General features: G+C 46.2%; 2 protein-coding genes across 2 annotated transcripts; both read left to right on the top strand.

Annotated features, from left to right (window-relative positions):
• The first annotated feature begins 505 nt into the window (after positions 1 to 505).
• On the top strand, positions 506 to 15,901 carry LOC133133749 (serine/threonine-protein phosphatase PP1-beta catalytic subunit-like). The gene is made up of 8 exons (XM_061249929.1): positions 506 to 640; positions 10,072 to 10,203; positions 10,800 to 11,030; positions 11,913 to 12,017; positions 12,805 to 12,876; positions 14,310 to 14,461; positions 14,678 to 14,812; positions 15,378 to 15,901. Exons 1-8 carry the CDS (start codon positions 589 to 591, stop codon positions 15,480 to 15,482), a joined length of 984 nt encoding a protein of 327 aa, XP_061105913.1. The 5' UTR covers positions 506 to 588; the 3' UTR covers positions 15,483 to 15,901.
• On the top strand, positions 5,309 to 6,391 carry LOC133132178 (uncharacterized; the record flags this gene model as incomplete). Its single annotated transcript, XM_061247427.1, has 2 exons — positions 5,309 to 5,422; positions 5,618 to 6,391. Coding segments are annotated over 2 exons (888 nt in total), but the record flags the coding sequence as incomplete, so codon positions are not given.
• Positions 15,902 to 16,156: the final 255 nt, after the last annotated feature.

The following is a 16,156-nucleotide window of genomic DNA, read 5'->3' as shown; positions in this document are numbered from 1 at the left end:
AAGTATATTTCAAGTATATACCTGAAGATTGTAATTTTTATATATCTTATGGACGAATACTTGGTGTAAATTTATATTTTGAGTAAAATCATTGAAATGTGTTTACTTTTATTGAATGAATTCATTGGACAAGGTGCTAGTTATGTGCATAGCACATCGTAAAGTGTCCCTGAAATTAGCTGAAAATGAATAAATAAATAAAAGAGATGTTTTTTGGCAATGTATAGTCTAAAATCGCAAAATAGAATTCCTGCGTTAGCAGATTTATTTCACACAAAGCACATGGATGTATTGGCTGCTTATCATATGGATTTATTTGTTGTTGCGTGGGAGTGTTCATTATAACATGCAATGGTACGTAAACTATTAATTGCAACTCTTTTACGTTACCAAATCAACACTGAGACCCTGTTCTAGAATGGGCGATCACTGGCTGCGAATGCGGGGTAGAATTATTTACGTTCACTTGTGCATTAAACGCTCTGTTTCGACTAACCAGAGGCGAGTGCGCTTAGTCAGCGTGGAGGAAATACACACTCCTGTCGTGAGGCACTCTAGGCTCTGACGCTATCCAGCCACACTACAAAAATGGCGGAAGGGGAGTTGGACGTAGACTCGCTTATCTCCAGGCTACTGGAAGGTGAGTGTGCTTCTTTGGGTTTTTCCCCCCCCTGGCTATAATTATGCTTCGCCGTCGTACACAAATAACGACGATGTTTTCGCTTAATATGCGACAATGAACGACAATGCGGGACTTTGCGGGCTACCCGCGTCATACGGAGGCCCGCTTTGGCGAGAGAAAAGCCCGGAGTTTGAGTGATGTGATACTTCACTTCACTGGCCCGTCATCAATGCGCTCACGCCCATTTCTCCAGGGAGAACTGTCCTCCATTCATTAGGTCTAGTGACAAAATATCCAACGATAAAATGAACAAACTTACTGCATTCATGTAATTATCTAATTAACTTACCTTGCCACGTCCTGTCACAACAAGCAAAAGATAGCGAGTTAGCTACGCTGATTGGTTATATTCGCACCTTTTTGTTAGTTAACTTAGGCTACTTTATGACCACTGTCGTGTTAAAATTTACAACAATATTGCTAGATCCGTGTCGCACGTCTATAGCTTGCTCATAGTTCTCAACTGGACCAGTCGGTTAATTGAATAGGCTAAGTTCGAGGCTACGCCATGCATATTTGGCATGAACTGCAGAACAATTTCGTGAGTTTGCTTTGGTGGGTGACGTTCAGAAATTGAAAAGCAACCGATTGGTGTTTCTAGTTTAATGCTAAATACAGGATGGTAAGTTTTTCCCCCTCCATAAATGATTCTCTTCCCTAGCATTGGCTAGCCGCATAAAATATAGGCTACACAGCATTAGTATGCAGTCTGTATACGAATGGGTGTATTTTGATTGCTTTGGTTTTTTATTGCACACCATTCTTTTCGATCTTAATAATCTCATAAATAATGGGAAATGCATTTAAACCTTGGCACTTAAAGCAAAACATAAATAATAAATAAATATATATATATATTAATAAATATATATATTGAAGGGGATGGCCTATTTCACTTTATCATTGCACATTTTGCAGTGGACCTGTATCAACTCTAGTGCTCGCTACAGGTGAAATGATATAGATTAACTCGTTAAACAGATTAAATTTAACTAGTGCTAATTGAGCATTATGTCAAATCGATCAATAGGGCACATTTTATTGTCACGATTCTGTGAAGAAAGAGGGGGAAACCCCTCAATGTCCAACTCTGAGCCAGTCCCTATTCTGACGTCAAAATCAAAGGCGGCCAAATATGAATTCTCAAAACAGGCACAGCTGTTCTCATGCTACAATGATGCACAAATTGGCTCCATTTGAGGCAGCAAAAGAGAGTCTGAATGGACAGCAGTAATGACTAGCTTTGTCTGGACAAGCGTCTTGCTTGACTAGTTACAGGAAAATTAAGGGATGTTCGTCATCATTGCTGCAGCAATGCCGAACTCGCCTCCTCCAGGCAAAATGGTGACCAAGGATCCGCAGAGGATCGGCAGTTCATGTTGTACTCTAAAGCCTAGATGGAGAAACAGATGTTTGTTTTCATTCTTCTTCTGATGAGAGCAATTTGTGATTAAGCTTCCTTGTGCCGTGTTATCAATATTCAGGAAGTGCTCAGTCTGTGTTCATTGAGGTGTGGCAACTTGGCAAGTGTGGCAGACCCCCTGTGCCTCTATCTCCCTGCATCCTAATAGGAAAAACGGCGATGATGATTGGGGATGCCTTCTAGCTATACTGTCAGAGACCCTGGAAATATAGGCCTAAATATGAGAACGAAAAGTATACCACCTGTACTTTGGCAGTAAGATGCTTCTTCTGCATCGTAGTACCAACATAGTCCATAATTTCTGGAGCCTCTTTCTGGTTTCCATGCAAAAGTTGATGACATCGGCATACAAAGTAGTTTCTGTCTGTGTGGTATTATCCCAGAGGGGAAATCTGGATGTGGAAAATGAAAGTGATTGCTTGGCTGTGCACTGGTAGTGTTTGGTCTGTGGCTGCTCTTCTCTGTCTGCTGGGGTTTCCTGCAGCTCTGCCAAGTCTCTCTGCTTTGCATGCAAATGTCAATGGTCACAGCTGTGTCTGCTAGTTACAGTGTCTTTACAGTCACTGACATGCTCACATACAGGTGTGTTTGTATGGGGCGACATTGGCTCAGGCGGTAAGAGCAGTCGTCTGGCAGTCGGAGGGTTGCTGGTTCAATCCTGCCCAGGCTGTGTTGAAGTGTCCCTGAGCAAGACACCTAACCCCCAATTGCTCCTGACGAGCTTGTTGGTCTGTTGCATGGCAGCCAATTGCTGTGTGTGTGTGTATATGAATGTATATGTGTGTGTGTGTGTGTGTGTGTATATGAATGGGTGAATGAGAAGTATCAATTGTATGTCGCTTTGGATGAAGGCGGTATAGGGTAAATGGTAAATGGCAGGCATTTATATAGCGCCTTTATCCAAAGAGCTGTACAATTGATGCTTCTCCATTCACCCATTCATACACACACTCACACACCGACGGCGATCGGCTGCCATGCAAGGCCCCGACCAGCTCGTCAGGAGCATTTGGGGGTTAGGTGTCTTGCTCAGGGACACTTCAACACAGCCTGGGCGGGGGATCGAACCGGCAACCCTCCGACTGCCAGACGACTGCTCTTACTGCCTGAACCAAGTACACACAAGTGAGTGGATGGAAATGACGTCCTTCTCCCACCTGGGGCATGTATCATGGGGAAGTGTTACTGACTTAGCTGGATAACTGTGGGTCAACCTGTAGCCTAATAGCTAAGGTGCTACGATTAGTGGTTCAAGACCCAGTGTCGCCATGATAAGATCCGCACAGCTGTTGGGCCCTTGAGCAAGGCTTTTAACCCCACATTTCTCCAGGGGGATTGTCCCCTACTTAGTTTAACCAACTAAGTCACCTTGGATAAAAAGCATCAGCTAAATAACAAATTATTGTTTTTATTGTGACTGCACCCAGAGTAGAACGCTGTACGTGGGCTGAAGTAAAAAGTGCTGTTCCGCATTTTTCTTCTGCAAAGTTATCCAGCTAACTCAGTGAGTCTGCTCTGATACAGGCCCCCATCTGTAACAGCGCAGTGTTGAGGTGTGTGACTCAAGACTAGGGTCAGGGGGACTGCAGTCCTGGAGAGCTGTGCTAGTTTTTGTGGTTTCCTTCTAATCAGCAGCCAATTTGTGCTTTGGAAACAAGGGATGCACACTCTTCAGCCAGTCAGTGACTTTACATCACATTACAGTTATTTAGCTGACACTTTAATCCAGTTGTTTTGACTAAGTGAGGGCCAATCCCCCCTGGACCAATGCGGGGTTAAGGGCCTTGATCAAGGGCCCAACAGCTGCACGGATGTTATCGTGACTACACCAGGGCTTGAACCACCAACCTTCCAGGTCCAAGTCAAGCACCTTAGCCACTAAGCTACAGGCTGCACTTTTAAACCAGCAAACACCAAGGGTTTGCCCTACATCATGATCAGAAGTGCATACGTACTTAATCCTACCGCTAATCCACTCCTTCGGCCTCTCCCTGCAACACTCTCCTCCAACCCACAAGGCGGGCAATGTCCTAGACCTTGTCTTTGTAAGGAACTGCTCATGCTCCAAATTCACGGTTACCCCTCTGCATACATCTGATCACCACTTCATCTCATTCTCCCTCCCTCTTCCTCCCCATCCTCCTCTCCCTCCTCCCTCCCACACTTCCTCAGCCCGCCGTAACCTCCGCTCCCTCTCACCCTCTTCCTTTGCCAGCACCGTCACCGCCTCACTCCCCCCTCTCGAATCCTTCTCCAAACTCCCCGCTGACTCTGCATCTGCCACCCTCCTTTCATCTCTCTCCTCCGCCTTTGACTCTCTCTGTCCCCCTGTCTCAAAGCCACCTCGCACATCCCCTCCCAGTCCTTGGATATCTGACACCCTCCGTACCTCCAGGGCCAGCCTCCGCGCAGCGGAGAGGAAGTGGGGGAAATCCAGAGACGCTTCCGACCTCATGACTTACCAGTCTCTCCTGGCGGCATTCTCTTCCGATGTCACTGCCGCCAAAGCAAAATACTATCAAACGCAAATTCAGAACTCTGCTTCTAACCCCCGGAAACTTTTCTCCATTTTCTCCTCTCTCCTCAACGCACCGCCTCCTCCTCCTCAGTCCTCCTTCGCTGCTGATGACTTTGCTGATTTCTTCGATGAGAAGGTCGCAGTCATCCGCAGATCCTTTACAACCGCCGCCCCCCTCACTGTGCCCTTCCCCCCCTCTAGGCCCATCCCTTCCTTTTCCACTTTCTCCCCCCTTACAGACTCTAATGTTTCTCAACTCCTGCTCTGCCACCGCCCTACAACCTGTGCCCTTGACCCTATCCCCTCTTCTCTTCTCCAAACTATCACACCTGACATTCTCCCATTTGTCACCTCCCTTGTCAACTCCTCCCTGTCTTCCGGCTGTTTTCCGGCATCCTCCAAGAGGGCCCACATCACTCCGCTGCTAAAAAAGCCTACCCTGGATCCCTCCATCATCCAGAACTACCGCCCGGTATCTCTTCTTCCTTTCCTTTCTAAAACTATAGAACGAGCCGCTTCTACTCAACTTTCTTCCTTCTTTTCTAACAACAACCTGCTAGACCCCCATCAGTCTGGCTTCAGATCGGGCCACTCGACAGAGACTGCGCTCCTCTCCGTCAGTGAGTCACTTCATGCCGCACGAGCAGCCTCCCTCTCCTCTGTCCTCATTCTTCTAGATCTCTCTGCTGCCTTCGACACTGTGGATCACTCCATCCTCCTGTCTGCCCTGTCAGCAACGGGCATCTGTGGCACAGCCCTGGACTGGATTGAGTCCTACCTCTCTGGTCGCTCCTTCCAGGTTGCCTGGGCTGGTTCGGTATCGACACCTCGGCCCCTCGCCACAGGAGTTCCCCAGGGCTCAGTCCTTGGCCCGCTTCTTTTTTCTCTCTACACTCGCTCCCTTGGCCCTGTGATCACTGCACATGGGCTATCCTACCACTGCTATGCGGACGATACTCAACTCTTCGTCTCGTTCCCGCCGTCTGATACGCAGGTTTCAGCCCGTATCTCCGCTTGCCTGAGGGACATCCAGAGCTGGATGGACAACCACCATCTAAAGCTCAACTCAGGTAAAACTGAAATGATATTCATCCCTGCTAATGCCTCTCCCCATCTGGATCTCTCCATTTCCCTCGGGGATACCACACTCACGCCGTCACCCAGTGCAAGGAACCTCGGCGTGGTGATGGACAGCAGACTGTCCCTTTCCGAGAACATTGCGGCGGTGACCCGGTCTTGCAGGTTCTTCCTATACAACATACGGAGAATCCGCCCCTTTCTCACCCCCCACTCGACCCAGCTCCTGGTCCAAGCGATGGTTCTGTCCCGCCTGGACTACTGCAATTCCCTCTTGGCTGGCCTCCCAGCGTCTGCCATCAGACCCCTCCAACTCATCCAGAATGCAGCAGCTCGTCTGGTCTTCAACCTTCCCAAATACTCACACGTCACCCCCCTGCTTACTTCCCTCCACTGGCTGCCTGTCATGGCTCGCATCAAATTCAAAACATTGGTGCTAGCCTTCCAAGCAGTTAAAGGGTCTTCCCCAGCTTATCTGCAAAAAATCATCAGACCCTACACCCCTGCCAGACCTCTTCGTTCAGCCTCCACAGGCCGCTTGGCACCTCCCCCTCTCAGAACCTCCACCTCACGCTCACGACTACTGTCTGTTCTGGCTCCACGGTGGTGGAACGAACTCCCCGTTGAGGTCAGAACTATAGAATCCCTCCCCACCTTCAAGCGCAAGCTGAAGACACACCTCTTCAAACAGCACCTCTCCCCATCCCTCCCTACCTCCCTGTGAACCTTAATTGTTGTCTCTGTGACTTGTGTATCAGTATTTTAGTTGGCTAGGTAAGCAGTGTTTGGATAGTTAACTTTGGTGACTTTTGCTCTGTTTGTTTGTTCAAAAAAAAAAAAAAAAAAAAAAAAAAAAAAATTGGCCCTTGTCCTTATCTTTGTTGTACAGGTAGCAGTTGAAATTGTACTTACCTCTAGGGTCTTTCAGCGAACTTATCCCTGGTTATGGGTATGCACTTTGTTGTACGTCGCTCTGGATAAGAGCGTCTGCCAAATGCCAATAATGTAATGTAATGTAATGTAATGCCACACTAGTTTTCACTCCTCCCCTCTACTCAGGACTGATTTAGACCTGAGACACCAGGTGAGTGTAATCTCTGGGCAGTCAGTTAATTGATTAATCAATGCCGTCGTCAGGCAGAGAAGGACGCCAGGACTGCTGACCTCCGGGGCCAGATTACAGTATCGGGGGCCTAGGCTTCACATGATCCGGGCTTGGGGGCTTAGTTTCTCATCTGGCCTCCTTGCAGAACCACCATGGTTCCTGGGGTCTTTTCAGTTCTTTCACGGCATCGCGTTTTAACAGGATGGCGAGCCACGGTGGGTCAATGGTGCAGTAGTGCTACAGGATAGTGAGGACTGAGGAAAACCGACAGGTACCGACATTCCCCCATAGTGGGTTTGGAAACTCACATCACATCACCAGCTTTAGATGTGACTGGGTTTGGAACCTCACACCAGCTGTGATTGTGGCTGAAAGTATTCTGTCCCTCCCCTTTGTGCTAATGCACTAGTGAAATATCACTTACTGCAAGTCCAGTACTGTCTGTGTGAGCTAAATTTGCTAACATATGGCTCAATGCCCCAGTACATTAAACCTCCAGTATTCACTGCCAAGTGTATTCTCCTCCACCCCTCCCCCCATTTCCATATTCGTCCCACTCTCATGGGACCTGGGCTACTGCAGCACTGAAAATGGTTGAATATTCTGCAGTATAAGATAAAATATGAGCATAAACGTCACAAGATACAAGCCAGGTGTGAGAGAGAATGCTGTAGCACACAAGGGTCCTGTTGTGTGTGCTCTTAGCGTGTCTGTGTGTGCTCTTAGCGTGTCTGTGTGTGCTCTTAGCGTGTCTCTGTGTGTGCTCTTAGCGTGTCTGTGTGTGCTCTTAGCGTGTCTCTGTGTGTGCTCTTAGCATGTCTCTGTGTGTGCTCTTAGCATGTCTCTGTGTGTGCTCTTAGCATGTCTCTGTGTGTGCTCTTAGCATGTCTCTGTGTGCTCTTAGCGTATCTGTGTGTGCTCTTAGCGTGTTTGTGTGTGTGTGCTCTTGGTGTGTCTCTGTGTGCTCTTAGCATGTCTCTGTGTGCTCTTAGCGTGTCTCTGTGTGTGCTCTTAGCGTGTTTATGTGTGTGTGCTCTTGGTGTGTCTGTGCATGCTTTTACCGTGTTTGTGTGCTTGTCTCATCACTACACTGCTCTGTAGGGGGGTTTGGACCACAGCGTGGAACTCTGATCGCACTCAAAGGCACCAGTGACCATAGTCGTCATCCCCCCCTTCATTATTTCCCATTGCCAGTCCAGTCCAGGGGGGGTAGGGGGGGTTGAGGTGGCAATGGAGGGGTATTCTTTGCATCAATGCCAGCTATGCTTTCTGTCACCTTGCTCACACTGTTACACAGTCATACGAGTTTCTGAGATATCCACCCCATACCCCATACCCTCCCGGGCCGACAGTGTGACGGCTCTGTGTCGAAACGCCTGTCTGTATCTCTGCTGCTCTGATGCAGCCTATGTCCCTCCAGTGAATATATCCAGCACACGCACAGTTACACAAGTCTACCGTTCAATTTCAAGACAACAACTGCAAGAGAAATTGTGTTTTTTCCTCTGCGTTAATATGCTATATTTTTCCCAAGTAAACTGACCATTTTGTACCGAACAATCTAGACTATCCAATGACCCATATGAACCCAATAAGGACTTATAAAGTACAGAGTAACAGCTCATCGGAAGAAACTTTCCCAAAGGGACATGTTGCTGAGGTCTGCATAAGCAGATTTAAGCACAGGACAAATTTCACTGCAGCCCCTGAGATGGACCTCTCCCAGCTGTGTCTCTCTGGTTATGATCTGGAGAAGATGCTTTTGGGGGGGTGCTCCCCGGGCTCTGTGGTGAGTTTGGGGGGGTTGGGGGGTCGGATGTGTTGTGCTTTGGGGGGGGGGGGGGACCTCCTGTAACCAAGGATCCTCCAAACTATGACCATATATGGTAACACTCACACAGACCAGTGCCCCCACCCCCCACAGATACATAGACACACGGACGGACAGACACACACACACACACACACACACACACAACAGAGGAAATTCACAAGATCTAGAAATCCATGTGGAAAAAATAGTACCTTGGACGTAGGCTGATCATTATGAACTTTGTACTAAAGTAGTCAGTGTGCTAAAGTCCACTGGAGTATACTTCAGGGACACTAGGGTGTGACGATCGCACGCTGTGACAACCTAAAACAATGATGGATAAACGCAGGAAGAGGAAACCCTGCGAGTGACATTCCTTCCCATGTGATTCTCACGGTTTCCTGCGTCTGTGTGTCACTGTCGTCCGCGGGAGGCTGTTGTGGGTGTGGCTGGAATGCAATTGAACCAGCCTGTCGAGCTGCCAGTCAACCGTTCCCATGCCACCGATAATGCTCAGTTCTTCTTCTACTCTTCCAGGAAAACTTCAGTCAAAGCAGATGTGGAACTGAGAGCTTGACGAAATGTGAAACCTAGTCTAGGTTCCGAACGGCAGCCTGATTAATCGTTGTAGCTGGACAGTGTCAGTCCTGGATCTTTCCGGAAAGACAGACGGGGCATCAATTGGAGAACTAGACAGGATGTGGAGGCGTCTAGAGACGCTAGAGCAGGCGTATGAAATTAAAATCTCATTGGACACTGTAGTCCTCCAGGACTGGAGTTAAACCTGCAGACACTGTGGCCCTCCAGGACTGGAGTTTGAAACCTGTGCATTAGAGTGTGTGTTTGTTTGTTGGGCTTTGATAAACTTAATGGGCGGCACCACCTTGTCAATCACTGACTGAGGCAATCGGAAGATTTGTATTCCAGCCAGAATACAATGCTGAAATTGGTAGAACTCTGGCCTCTGTCTGCCAGGATTGATGCAGGAATCTCCTACAGGATGCTCAGAAGCGGTAACGGTAGTAGGAGTAGGAGAAGGAGTAGGGAATGTTAGGATGCCCTCTTCTCTCCAAAAATACCCAAACTGCCCTGACCCCTGATATAAACAGTGCTGATATCGGTATGGAGTGTCCCGTCTGTTTAGATTGGGGCGGATTGCATACAAATAAGGGAATAAATGTACAGGCTTTCTCAGTCTCCCCAACCATGTGACATGAGCAACGTCCAATAAGGGATGTTGTGCCTTGTCCAATCTGGAATCATGATTGTCAGTCTGTACTGTTAGACTGAGAACTGGTTCATTAAAAAGGTTTCGCATAATTCACATAAATCCAGTCTCGGGACTGTTTAGTGGTTTGAACTTGACTTAACAACAAGCAGCAGTCATCTTTCGGTTGGGATCGCAGCAGTTTGGGGTGTCCATGTTCTCACTCTCCTCTCTCTGCCCCCCCAGTGCGGGGATGTCGCCCCGGGAAGATTGTTCAGATGACGGAGTCGGAGGTGAGGGGGCTCTGTGTCAAGTCCAGAGAGATCTTCCTCAGCCAGCCCATTCTATTGGAGCTGGAGGCGCCACTCAAAATCTGTGGTGAGTACGCCCCTCCCTCTTCTATTTGTACATCACTTTTATTTTTCTGTAAAGTTTTGTGAAAAATTTTATTTCACTTGCTATGTGGGTTATAAAGGAGTTAATATTGCTATAAAGACACTGTGAACATTCACTCAATCTTCATGAAGAAAATGCATTGAAACAAACTGCTTGGACTTCGGCAAAGTTATGACCACATCGATGCACTTGCTTGATTCAGCACACTGCTCACCTTGTAGCTGGAACACATCCAAGCGCTCTGCACAGACGGCGTTCAGCTTGTTGGAGCTAGCCAGCCTATCAGATAGCAATGACATCAATGAGCCTTAAAGACAGTCACTAAAACTGCCTGTTCTTGGTAAAGCATATGAGAGGCGCTGGAGAATGGACATGTAAAACTGGATAGAGAATATTTTTATTCTTATGGATATTAGGACCTAAAATAAAAAAACTGGGAAGTTGTACAATATGGGACAACTAGGTCGCATTGGGAGCTGCATTGTTCAGAAGACATTTTCCCTCTTGTGAATTTATGTTGTTGTTCTTCTCGTCTTCTCTCCTTCGTTTCTCCTCTCCCTCCCTCCCTCCCTACCCAGGGGACATCCACGGGCAGTACACAGACCTGCTGCGGCTCTTTGAGTACGGGGGGTTCCCCCCCGAGAGTAACTACCTGTTCCTGGGGGACTACGTGGACCGGGGCAAGCAGAGCCTGGAGACCATCTGCTTGCTGCTGGCCTACAAGATCAAATACCCCGAGAACTTCTTCCTGCTGCGCGGGAACCACGAGTGCGCCTCCATCAACCGCATCTACGGCTTCTACGACGAGTGTGAGAGCGCCTACATGTGTACACACACACACACACACACACACGCACACTTATGGCCACACACACATACGCACACTGTTATGGCTGTACACACGCAAACTGCAGCCGCATCTACGGCTTGTGTGAGGGGTTAGACATGCACAGTTTTCATGTAAGAATATAACAAAAAATAATGATGAGAACAGGCCATTCAGCCCAGCAATTTGCCTTTTCCTACCACGAAAGTCTACCAACTGCTTAGTTTACCTAAAAGTTAAATCGTAGCACTGCATCAATCCTGGTCTTTAAAACCCCCAGTGTTTCTGCCTCTATCTCCTGGTAAGTTATTCCGCACACTCTCTCTTCCTAATGTCTGTAAAAATACTTCCTAAGTCCTGTAAAAATACCTGTATCAAGTTTATGCCATTGTTTGTACCTGTAATGATAGGTCAGTGGTATTAATTTGAAAGAGATACTTTTCATCTGAACGTGTTCAGTCTCATTTAATTTCTAACCAGCTTTTCCTGAATTGGAATTAAGATTTTAATCTCCTTTTGAAATTGAGCCCTGACATTCTACGTCTTAGAGTGATTTAATTTTGAATGTGTGTATTATGCGTGTGCATGCATGTGCGTTTGTGGGTGTGTGTCCATTTCTGTCTGAGTGTGTAATTATGTAGGTGTGTGTGTGTGAGTGAGTGACAGTATATGAAAGAGGTGTGTGTAGTTGCAGAGGCTGAGGGGAAATTTGGCTAGTGCTGGAAGATGTGGCAGTGTACATAATATATTTATTGTATATTCATCTTAATGCCCTTAGTTTCTCTCCAATGGGCAACAGACACGCCCTTCCTCTTGCGTGTTTGAGTCCAGTCGGTTAACGCGGCCAGACTGTTCTGTCGTACAGGCAAGCGGCGGTTCAACATCAAGCTGTGGAAGACCTTCACCGACTGCTTCAACTGCCTGCCCATCGCTGCCATCGTGGACGAGAAGATCTTCTGCTGCCATGGAGGTAGACTGCTGTCTGTCTGCTGTCTGTCTGCTGTCTGTCTGCCTGGGCCGTGGTGTCCCCCGGGTTATCTATCATCCATCTGTATATTGTATTATATACATCTTCCAAATGTATGTAGTAAATTAGTGCTGATATTAAAGTGCCAGTCTACGATTTCCTTCCTGCATTTGGTGGCCAACCATACTGACTAGGGGTCATAACGGGTCTATTCTACACTACAATTCCCATAGTTCCCTGATATCAAGACATGCTCAAAACACAGCAGCATGGTTTTCTGCATTGGTTTCTTTTTCTCAATCACTTTCCTACTCGTACTTTCATCCATTGTTGTAAAAGTACTGCAGACAAAGACAACTGTGCTCATGTGTTTATGCTACTCAAACTCTCCTGCATTACTGCCAGAAGTATGTATCACATAAACTATACATCTCTGCAACTCTCATTTCTTGTATAGGTTTCTGTTGCTTCCATGCGTACCACCGTACAGGGTGGAGTATGGCGGTCCCTCCACTAACTAAAAAATTGTAATGTATAGAAATGAAATTAACGCAGATGGTCTCAATGGTAGAGAAATGCCAGTGGGGAATATGTCTCAAATATGGTATTTCTTTATATGGAAAAAACTTTCAAATTTACCTTTAATTTGAAGGTAAGGGCTCACTATAATTGATTGTATATTACTTATGATCGAAAAAGCAGTAGTATGATTTAGACATCTTGAATCAGCTTCTCTACTCACTGATTAGCTGGGAGGAAGTGTCTCTCACCAGTCTTTCTCTGCTGGCAGGTCTTTCGCCTGATCTTCAGTCCATGGAGCAGATCCGGCGCATTATGAGGCCCACTGATGTCCCGGATACGGGTAGGCCCACACACACCTGTGCCCACATCTGTACACTAACTGCCCGCAGGCAACAACTGAAAAGTACAAATTGAAACATCTGCCTACTGAACTAGTTGATCAATGCATGAGCAGATTTAATGTTCGGTTTGTAAATGAAGTCTTACCTCTCTTCCATGCTTAAATGTAATCTCCATTTTCATACTGAGGTGACTTTCGCTTTTTGGCTGGAGTAGACTAACTGTTAAATTGAGCAAATCCCGTAGCTTCGCCGTCGATTTGAGTTTAAACTGGTAAATGTGCTAATGCAAATTAGGCTACTGTAGATGGTAAAGTGAAAACGTTTCATTCCAGTAAAAACGTTTCAAGCAGCATTGTCTGCCGACTTTTCCGAGCAAAAACGTTTTTCTCCATGTTAAATTTCGTTAAAGTGAACATTCCATTCATTAAACGAAAAAATGTCCCTAAAATGTTGTGTTCATTAATGTGAAAATTCGTAAATAGAACATTTGTAAATCGAGGCATACCTGTATATCTTTTACACCACCTATCTCCATGTAACTGTCAATAACGGCCAGCAGGGGGCAGAAATTACTAGTGAAAAGCTGAAATATGACTCCAGACTGTTGCCATGGTGCTTCCCATAGTGTTTTGTTGTTTAGCTTGTGTGTTGTCAAGGGCAACATTTGGTGTACACTATGATTTTGCTCCACTCTCTCTGTTATATTTTAAAAAAAAACACCAGAATGCAGTACAACAGTGTTGTTAATGCTCTCTTTTTGCCTGCCTCTTTCTGCTCAGTTCAGTTTGTTTGCTTGACAGTAATACACTTGTTTTGCCAAAGTATATGTGGAAATAATAAATACAATTACAAAAATAACTAACCCATATTTAAGTAAAGGCTGAAAATAGTGTGTAAGGAAAATGACAACAGAGGCCTCATTCTCTCATGTTTGGTGTAAAAAGAGACCCTTTGTGGCTAATGGCTTAACCCACACTGTAGCCTCATACATTGGCCGGTTCAGTAGGTTTGTGATCAGCTCAAACTAGTGTACCAAATAAATACTTCCACGAAGGACATTAATGACTTGAAATAAGTCCCTGATAATTACTGCACATGAATATCTTGGAATGCATTTATCTGTTTAACATTTTGTGTCTTATTCTTTTCTCGACTTCCTTTTCATAAAAAGCCTAACTAGGGACGGGAGTTGGAAACTAGCAATAGCTACAATCCCTATGCAGAACATGTTCTAGCATTATGATGCTATGCTATGCATTGTCCCTATTAAAACAAACATTAAATGCCGTTGTTGTTGTGTGTGTGTGGGGGGGTGAATGAGAGGCATCAGTTGTAAAGCCGTTTGGATAAAATCGCTATATAAACGTCCCTTTACCATTTAAAAATGAAATGTGGTCATGGTGTGTAAATATCGGGTGTGTGGTTCTCCCAGGGCTGTTGTGCGACCTGCTCTGGTCGGACCCCGATAAGGACGTCCTGGGCTGGGGAGAGAACGACCGCGGAGTGTCCTTCACCTTCGGAGCTGACGTGGTCAGCAAGTTCCTCAACCGCCACGACCTCGACCTGGTCTGCAGAGCGCACCAGGTACGCTCGAACCACCAACGGTCACCGTGAAACCAATTGTTCAGCTAATTACCTGGGAGAAAAGAAAACCGGCGCTTTATTTGGATTTGAGGTCCCGATTTAATGATGGTTGACCAAACAACAACTGCACTGCATCTACACACGTTGAATTAATATTTTTATGAGATAAGATGCTGCAGGCATGTAGGCTACACGCTGACACTGCTCTACCCGCAGGTGGTGGAGGACGGCTACGAGTTCTTTGCTAAGCGGCAGCTGGTTACTCTGTTCTCAGCGCCGAACTACTGCGACGAGTTTGACAACGCCGGTGGGATGATGAGTGTGGACGAGACCCTGATGTGCTCCTTCCAGGTAAATTCCAGACCAGCTGAAATCAAAATAAAAAAAATTCTTCAATTTTGTCAATTCTTTATAACCATGTATTTTCTTCCCAACCACTTCCTGGAAAACCTGGTATTAAAGGTACTGACAACATGGACACCAGGGCGTTTGATATACGTGGCTAACTCACCTGATTAGTTCATTGCTGAAAAGCAAAGACATAACACGTTTATCTCTGCATATTGTAGTTACTAAAAAGAAAGCTGTTGATAGAATAATCACTTTTTAAAATCAAGATAGCATTTGTATGTATTACAAATGGACACGGTGGCATTTTTCCTGTGAAGGGAGTCGTAGCTATGTTATCAAAAACAAACAGAAAACTGCTGAATTCCTATTATGTAGCCATATAAAAAGCTATAAATGTTTACTCTGGTGTGTGAGGTAGTTACAGATCTGATATTAGGGAGAGGCTGGGATATATTCCAGACTGAGTATGAAATTAACATGAATTAATAATGTTTAAAATATTGTTCAGAGGAGAGCCACTAATGCCTCTCTGAAAAGTGACAGGTCTTTACCGCTCCTTTTGCAGATCCTGAAGCCGTCTGAGAAGAAAGCAAAGTACCAGTACGGAGGGATGAATTCAGCGCGTCCCGTCACCCCGCCCCGAACAGCTGCTCAACCAAAGAAGCGGTGAAAAAAAAAACAGAAGGGTGAAAGCGCGAAGGGGGGGGCGGGGGGTATTGTGGAATTGCGAGACCCCCTCCCCCTCTTCTTCGTTTTCAAGAGAATACACGAGCTGAAGCTTTTTACCGAAACAGAAAAGATCCCTTCCCGTTCGTCCCCCAGACTGTCTCTTCTGTAAATCGGCTTTTCCCGCACGTCCAGCGTCCGTCCGTCTTTCGCCCGTCTATTTGTTTACACGCAGTGTTTAAACTCCACCGAGTCGCCTCGTCGCTCCCTGCTCGGCTCGGGAACGCTGGCTTTCCCGCCTATTCGCCACGGCAACCGGCACGCGCAGCTCCTCCAACGTTTTTTAGTTTTTCTTTTTTTTGCCAAGGAAGAATAATCGCCCAAATGACTGCTGGTTCTTCAATAAAGGTTTTGGGGAATTGACCTCATTTGTCATCGTTTTGTTTATCAAAATATGCTGATTTACTAGCCTTATCAGCCTTAACATTTATGGCTTCCACTGATATAAGGTATCTGCTACCAAGAGCATCTGCAAGTATTACATTGGTTATTTAGATTACTCTTGTCCACAGCAACTTCCAGGTGATTAGACTAAGCAGGGTGCAATGTGGGGTTAAGGGCCTTGCTCAAGGGTCCAACAGTTGCTCTGATCTTATATTGTGGCTACACTGGGTTTTG

Source organism: Conger conger, chromosome 7, assembly GCF_963514075.1.
Source record: "Conger conger chromosome 7, fConCon1.1, whole genome shotgun sequence".
NCBI lineage: Eukaryota > Metazoa > Chordata > Actinopteri > Anguilliformes > Congridae > Conger > Conger conger.
This window is presented reverse-complemented; position numbering and strand designations above follow the sequence as displayed.

What these genes read in the sequence shown, in the direction of transcription:
- LOC133133749 (XM_061249929.1), top strand. Translation starts at nt 589, where the DNA reads ATGGCGGAAGGGGAGTTGGACGTAGACTCGCTTATCTCCAGGCTACTG. An exon ending in TATCTCCAGGCTACTGGAAG is followed by an intron (nt 641 to 10,071) that starts GTGAGTGTGCTT and finishes CTGCCCCCCCAG; the next exon opens with TGCGGGGATGTCGCCCCGGG. An exon ending in CTACGGCTTCTACGACGAGT is followed by an intron (nt 11,031 to 11,912) that starts GTGAGAGCGCCT and finishes TCTGTCGTACAG; the next exon opens with GCAAGCGGCGGTTCAACATC.